The 7,805-nt window shown below is 37.5% G+C and overlaps 1 protein-coding gene across 1 annotated transcript in view; it reads right to left on the bottom strand.

Annotated features, from left to right (window-relative positions):
- TAF15 (TATA-box binding protein associated factor 15) overlaps window positions 1-7,805 on the bottom strand; it is a 34,673-nt gene that overhangs the window by 4,959 nt on the left and 21,909 nt on the right. Inside the window, exons 9-12 of the mRNA XM_025851161.2 lie at window positions 7,651-7,683; window positions 6,321-6,430; window positions 5,211-5,340; window positions 3,227-3,319 (exon numbers count right to left, since the gene is read on the bottom strand). Coding sequence (XP_025706946.1) covers window positions 3,227-3,319; window positions 5,211-5,340; window positions 6,321-6,430; window positions 7,651-7,683 — 366 coding nt within the window. The remainder of the gene's footprint in view (window positions 1-3,226; window positions 3,320-5,210; window positions 5,341-6,320; window positions 6,431-7,650; window positions 7,684-7,805) is intronic.

Below are 7,805 nucleotides of genomic sequence, written 5' to 3'. Positions count from 1 at the left end.
ACAAAATCATGAATGAAAGAGGAGAGATCACAACCAACACCAAAGAAATACAAACAATTATAAGAACATATTATGAGCAACTCTATGCCAGCAAATTAGATAACCTGGAAGAAATGGGTGCATTCCTAGAGATGTATCAACTACCAAAATTGAACCAGGAAGAAATAGAAAACCTGAACAGACCTATAACCACTAAGGAAATTGAAGCAGTCATCAAAAATCTCCCAAGAAACAAAAGCCCGGGGCCAGATGGCTTCCCAGGGGAATTCTATCAGACATTTAAAGAAGAATTAATACCTATTCTCCTGAAACTGTTCCAAAAAATAGAAATGGAAGGAAAACTTCCAAACTCATTTTATGAGGCCAGCATTACCTTGATCCCAAAACCAGACAAAGACCCCATCAAAAAAGAGAATTACAGACCAATATCCTTGATGAACATGGATGCAAAAATTCTCACCAAAATACTAGCCAATAGGATCCAACAGTACATTAAAAGGATTATTCACCACGACCAAGTGGGATTTTTCCCTGGGCTGCAAGGCTGGTTCAACATCCGCAAATCAATAAACGCGATACAATACATTAACAAAAGAAAGAACAAGAGTCATATGATCCTCTCAATAGACGCAGAAAAAGCATTTGACAAAGTACAGCATCCTTTCTTGATCAAAACTCTTCAGAGTATAGGGATAGAGGGCACATACCTCAATATCATAAAAGTCATCTATGAAAAACCTACAGCGAGTATCATTCTCAATGGGGAAAAGCTGAGAGCTTTTCCCCTAAGGTCAGGAATGCGGCAGGGATGTCCACTATCACCACTGCTATTCAACATAGTATTAGAAGTCCTCGCCACAGCAATCAGACAACAAAAAGAAATCAAAGGCATCCAAATCGGCAAAGAGGAAGTCAAACTCTCACTCTTTGCAGATGATATGATACTGTATGTGGAAAACCCAAAAGACTCCACCCCAAAACTGCTAGAACTCATACAGGAATTCAGTCAAGTAGCAGGATATAAAATCAATGCACAAAAATCAGTGGCATTCCTATACACCAACAACAAGACAGTAGAGAGACAAATCAAGGAGTCGATCCCATTTATAATTGCACCCAAAACCATAAGATACCTAGGAATAAATTTAACCAAAGAGGCAAAGGATCTGTACTCAGAAAACTATAAAATACTCATGAAAGAAATTGAAGAAGACACAAAGAAATGGAAAAACGCTCCATGCTCATGGATTGGGAGAACCAACATTGTGAAGATGTCAATGCTACCTAGGGCAATCTACACATTCAATGCAATCCCCATCAAAATACCATCCACTTTTTTCAAAGAAATGGAACAAATAATCCTAAAATTTGTATGGAACCAGAAGAGACCCCGAATAGCCAGAGGAATATTGAAAAAGCAAAGCAAAGCTGGCGGCATCACAATTCCGGACTTCCAGCTCTATTACAAAGCTGTCATCAAGACAGTATGGTACTGGCACAAAAACAGACACATAGATCAATGGAACAGAATAGAGAGCCCAGAAATGGACCCTCAACTCCATGGTCAAGTAATCTTTGACAAAGCAGGAAAGACTGTCCAATGGAAAAAAGACAGTCTCTTCAACAAATGGTGTTGGGATAATTGGACAGCCACATGCAGAAGAATGAAACTGGACCATTTCCTTACACCACACACAAAAATAGACTCCAAATGGTTGAAAGACCTAAACGTGAGACAGGAGTCCATCAAAATCCTAAAGGAGAACACAGGTAGCTACCTCTTCGACCTTAGCCGCAGCAACTTCTTCCTAGAAACATCGCCAAAGGCAAGGGAAGCAAGGGCAAAAATGAACTATTGGGATTTCATCAGGATAAAAAGCTTTTGCACAGCAAAAGAAACAGTCCACAAAACCAAAAGACAACCGACAGAATGGGAGAAAATATTTGCAAATGACATCTCAGATAAAGGGCTAGTCTCCAAAATCTAGAAAGAACTTATCAAACTCAACACCCACAGAACAAATAATCCAATCAAGAAATGGGCAGAAGACATGAACAGACATTTTTCCAAAGAAGACATCCAAATGGCCAACAGACACATGAAAAAGTGCTCAACATCGCTCGGCATCAGGGAAATCCAAATCAAAACCTCCATGAGATATCACCTCACACCGTCAGAATGGCTAAAATTAACAAGTCAGGGAACGACAGACGTTGGCGGGAATGTGGAGAAAGGGGAACCCTCCTACACTGTTGGTGGGAACGCAAGCTGGTGCAACCACTCTGGAAAACAGTATGGAGGTTCCTCAAACAGTTGAAAGTAGAGCTACCACACGATCCAGCAATTGCACTACTGGGTATTTACCACAAAGATACAAATGTAGGGATCCGAAGGGGTACATGCACCCCAATGTTTATAGCAGCAATGTCCACAATAGCCAAACTGTGGAAAGAGCCAAGATGTCCATCGACAGATGAATGGATAAAGAAGAAGTGGTATATATACACAATGGAATATTATGCAGCCATCAAAAGGAATGAGATCTTGCCATTTGCAACGACGTGGATGGAACCGGAGGGTGTTATGCTGAGTGAAATAAGTCAATCAGAGATAGACATGTATCATAGGACCTCACTGATATGAGGAATTCTTAATCTCAGGAAACAAACTGAGGGTTGCTGGAGTGGTGGGGGGTGGGAGGGATGGGGTGGCTGGGTGATAGACATTGGGGAGGGTATGTGCTATGGTGAGCGCTGTGAATTGTGCAAGACTGTTGAATCACAGATCTGTACTTCTGAAACAAATAATGCAACATATGTTAAGAAAAAAGAAAAAGAAGAAGATAGCAGGAGGGGAAGAATGAAGGGGAGTAAGTCAGAGGGGGAGAGGAACCATGAGAGACGATGGACTCTGAAAAACAAACTGAGGGTTCTAGAGGGGAGGAGGTAGGGGGATGGGTTAACCTGGTGATGGGTATTAAAGAGGGCACATTCTGCATGGAGCACTGGGTGTTATGCACAAACAATGAATCATGGAACACTACATCAAAAACAAATGATGTAATATATGGTGATTAACATAACAATAAAAAATTTAAAAAAAAAGATAGAAGGAAAAAAACCCAGGGGGAGAAAGAGGTAGTAGTTCACACAACAGAGACAGAACACAGACTCAAATTCAAACCCTTTGTACAATATCCAGGCCTGTGAGCGACAAGTGTCTTACCTCGTCGCCCACCTCCACTTCCACCCCCTCTCATGAATTCAGGTCTTCTGGTAGCAAAGGACACTTTAATGATGTTGCCATGGAATTCTTTTCCTAAGAAGAAAAAAAGAAGTTTTGAAAAAATGCTACTCCACATCTCCACCTCACAACAAAAATATAAAACTGTCCTGAAAATTTTCAGTTTCAGAGCAGTAACAGACATCCTCACACAAATTCAAACACACCAGTGTTCCCTAAGAAGTCAAGGTAACAGTGCTCAAACATGATACAATCTACTGAATAGAGCAGATCTGTCACTGGGATGCAGTTACTTCTTACTAAGAAAAAAAAACCCCACATCTATTTGTAATATGAAAAGAGCCAAGTGCAGAACCATGTGTGTAGTATGTCACCACTTCTGCTTTATAAAGGGAATGAGTGTGTGGGTGTGCACACGTGCCTTTACATGCACATACATGCTACATATACACTGCCTATCATGCTCAACTCTCAGGAGGGGAAAAGAGATCACTGGGGGTCAAAGGTAAAAGAAAGCTCATTTTTTATTCTATACTTCTGGTACAGTTTGAAACTCTTTTACTATATGCAAGGTAGTATCTTTAAAAATAATAAATGCCAGGAAAATGAAAGCATATGTGATTACTTACACACATGCACACACACCTCTATTCTGCAGCCCCAGGGCCTTAGAGACAGGAACTAATCTTTTTAGTTTATATTAAACAAAAGGATTCATAAAATGGTCACAATTCCAGGAGCCTTAGCTCCCTAATCAAAGCGCTTATTATAATGGCTGGCAACTTTCCAGAGTATCAGACAGTAGGACCTAGGAAGCCACTCATGGATCAGTATTTTCAAAGCTGTAGAATGACCTGAACTATGGAGTTAGGTTTAAGAGGCTCATATGACCTGTGGGCAAAAAGCACAATTATTTTAGAACATATGAGCAAAAGAGATTGTTTTTTAATTCACAGAAAAGTGAGGAAGGACCTAGCCTTCAAGAGCAAGGTGATGAGGCCTGACAGAATAATGCAAAAAAAGTAAAGAATATGAAGGTGAGGACAGAGTACCACAATCTCATTTTTGAAGAAATGCAATTATGTTTTAAGGACACAGGTACAATAATCTCAGAACCAGAAGGGACCTCAAGTGTCTGTCAATCTAATCTAGCATGGTTAAGTCCTTTAGAGACTGTGGATCCAGACTGCCTGAGTTTGAATCCTGACTCTACCAGTTATGCTACGATCCTGAAAATTATACAGCTTCTCTGTGCCTCAGTTTCAACATCTAAAAAACAGTAATAATAGGCTGTCTCATAGGGTTACTATGAGGATCAAACTGAATTAATGCATATAAAGCTTTTACAACTATGCCTAGCCTATAAACCACAGTAAACATGCAATAAGTGTTGGTTTTTGTTAGAATACAAAACAATGAATTTCTAATAATGTGGGGAAATGAGTGTAAAAATGTTAAGTGAAAAAGCATGAGACAAAACTACATTTGGAATATAATGACAAACTTTTTAAAATGCTTTTAAAAGAGTGGAGTTAAATTTAATAAAAAATATTATCAATGGTTATTTCTGAGTAGAGGACTATGGAAGCTTTACTGCTTTCTTCTACTTTCCCATATTTTTTCATTTTTGGGGGGGAACGTCTTAATATTTCTTCCAAATACGTATTAGCTTTGTAGTTGAAGGGAAATTAATCTAAATTTACAAAGAGAGTTAAGCAGGCCAACCCTCGAAATCTCCATCAGGGTGGCTTCAAACACAAGGTAGAATAATAAGGAAATATTGAGGACAAACGAGGGAGCTCTCTACTTCATTTCTAAAGGTATGTAAAAACTCTAGCCTTTATTTTTAATAAAATATCCACAAAAGTAAACATGAAAATAACCAGTCTACCAGAATATATTTTGACTTCAAGACTAGAAAACATTTATCCAAACTGCATATTGAAACTGTATGAATAAGATATACCATCAAACCAGTCAATAGCTGCCTTAGCTGAAGGAGGGTCATCAAATGACACTGTTGCCTCTCCTTTTGGCTTCCCTGTGTCCTTGTCTGTATACAGATTTATCATTGGTTTTCCCGTCTTCTTATTTGTCTGAGGAACAAACAAGTTGGTATTAGCTTTTTTTAAAAAAAGTGATCATAAACCACACAATTAAGGATTTTTTAAAGGAATTCACATATCCGTACTACAAATATTATGTACCTAATATAAAAATTAAGTTATCTATAGGTTCTGAAAACTCTCTTAAGATATATTAAGTAAACCCAAGCTATGAAAATGATACATAGTATACTGTTTTATCTATGTATAATTTCTTTTAGATAATGCTTCATGTAAATATATACCTTGTAAAACATAAAAAAAAAAGTCAGGAAGAATGTACACCAGGCAAATTAACAGATTACCACTAAGGTATACACACTGCAGCTGGCTGGGATGGGAGTGGAAGACAAATAAGAATGTCTACTCTTCAGAACTGTATGAATTTTTTACATATCATGGGTAAATGAGTAATTCCACAGACACCAAAATAAGGACAACTGCAAACTGATTTCAGGTAAATGCTACAATCTACTAACACTACTCTAACTGCTGCTTTCCAAGTGAAGACAGGAGAAATATTAAATTCACAGAAATATTCAGCCCTGCTGAATTCAGCCATGCATGAAACAAATGGTGCAGGATACACGTTAAATACACAATAAACAACACAATTATGAAATAAAGCATCCGATACTGGGCTGATATGTAATGCAGTTTGCATATAATGGCCTTTCAGAATCTATAAAATATTCTCACAATCTCATTTGGTTCTCACAATCTTAGGAGCTAGGCAGAGACTATTTTTAGAGCCGAAGACTGAAAGCTAAAGCTGTAGAAGGCTGTGGAAAGATAAACAAGCAAGGAATAAAATTTTCATGTATTTAGCAAATTTAGCAAAAGGCCTACAGACATGGCTGGGCATGTGTATCAGCGAATTTTAAGAGATATAATCTTATGTAATCTATGTATCTTAACTATAACAGTTAATAATTAGAAGATTTTCAACATAAGCCATAGTTTCTACTCACCTTGATAATTCCTATTTGTTTAAAGAACTCCCCCACTTGATCTGTAGACACACCCTCCCCAAGTCCTTGCACAAAGATTGTGTTGTTATCTGAATTATCAGATTCTGAATCTAAGGGGGAAAAAAATTATGGTTAATTTTACATATTCCTTGGTTTTACATCCTGTTCAGTAATCAAGAGCAATAATTTATTGTCCAATATTCAACTGCTTCTATGACCAAAAGGAAAAAGGACCAATATACAAAAAATCTTGTATCCACATGCAAAGTGGTCACCATAGTTATTTGGTAGTAGATCAATCCTTACAACTAAACTTCAGTTAAAGTGGATCAAGTCCACACTATGTGAAAAACCAATTAAGGGAGATCTTAGATATCTTACTCTTTAGATTCAGATACAGGGCTGAAGCTCATGAAGAGATGAAGACAGCTAGTATTAATTAGCATTCCTTTCTTTGGAGAGCTTTAACCCTTTATGGCTAATCAGTACTTTTAAGGCTCTCAGTAGAAAATTCCCCAAATCTGACACTTTGGACTTCCAAGCAAGCCAAGCACAACTGCTGGTTTCCCGGTCATTGCAATAAGCTTTGTATATACCAGTGGGTAGGGGCACCTTGACACACACCTTACCTTACACGCACACTTTTGGATTAGTACAACAAAGTAAGAAAGATGTACAAAAATTCAGTCCATCAAGGGATAATTCAGAAATTGCCATCCATATAGAATACTTTGGCATCTTAATAAAAACAAAAGTTCTGATTTCAATATATATTAAAATTTTTTGGCTCAAATAGATTTTTAATATCTAAGTTATAACTTCCAAAAGGCTCCAGGTAGCCTTGAATTTCATTTTAAAAATAAAAGCCACATGAAATTAGTGACCTCTGCCCAGAGTAAGACAATTCTCCCCATGTATGAATTCAGGTTTCTTAGGCCCACTAAGGGGACTACCAATCCGATGTAAAATTTTCTTAAACATAGTTTTTCTACTTCAAATTCCCAATGATACCAACTCTCTCAAATCTGATTTGTAGTTATTTAAATAAGTAATGTTAATTAGCAATACAAGATCAAGTATTTTTTTCACAAAAGAAAAAGCAGAGCATAGGAAACCACAAACATAGCAATTTTCCCCAGCAAACTTTCCAATTTCCCTGAATTTTTCTTTCTGGTATGTCTTTAGAAGTGAAGCTCCCCAATTCTGGAAACACTATCAAATTAAATCTTCCTACTGCCCTAACTCCTCCAAACAGACACACTTTTCCCTTGAAAAGTTGGAAAACTAATATTCTCTCAATGGCAAAGTCACAAACTACCATAAACCTTACCAGCATCTGGTCTGGGTCCATAATCCCTGTGACCTAAGGGAAAAGAAAAGAAAAAGAAAAAGAAAAAAAGCTATTGAAGGCAACTCATTAGAAATCATGAAAAAATAGTAATAAAAACCAAGGCATGAAAGTCAATACTTCCAAAATCCTTGAAA

The sequence above is a fragment of the Callorhinus ursinus genome, unplaced genomic scaffold (genome assembly GCF_003265705.2).
Source record: "Callorhinus ursinus isolate GAN/ISIS: 27379988/994484 unplaced genomic scaffold, GSC_fseal_2.0 scaffold34, whole genome shotgun sequence".
In the NCBI taxonomy this organism is placed as follows: domain Eukaryota; kingdom Metazoa; phylum Chordata; class Mammalia; order Carnivora; family Otariidae; genus Callorhinus; species Callorhinus ursinus.
Note: the sequence above shows the minus strand (reverse complement) of the source record. Positions and strands in the feature narration are given on the sequence as shown.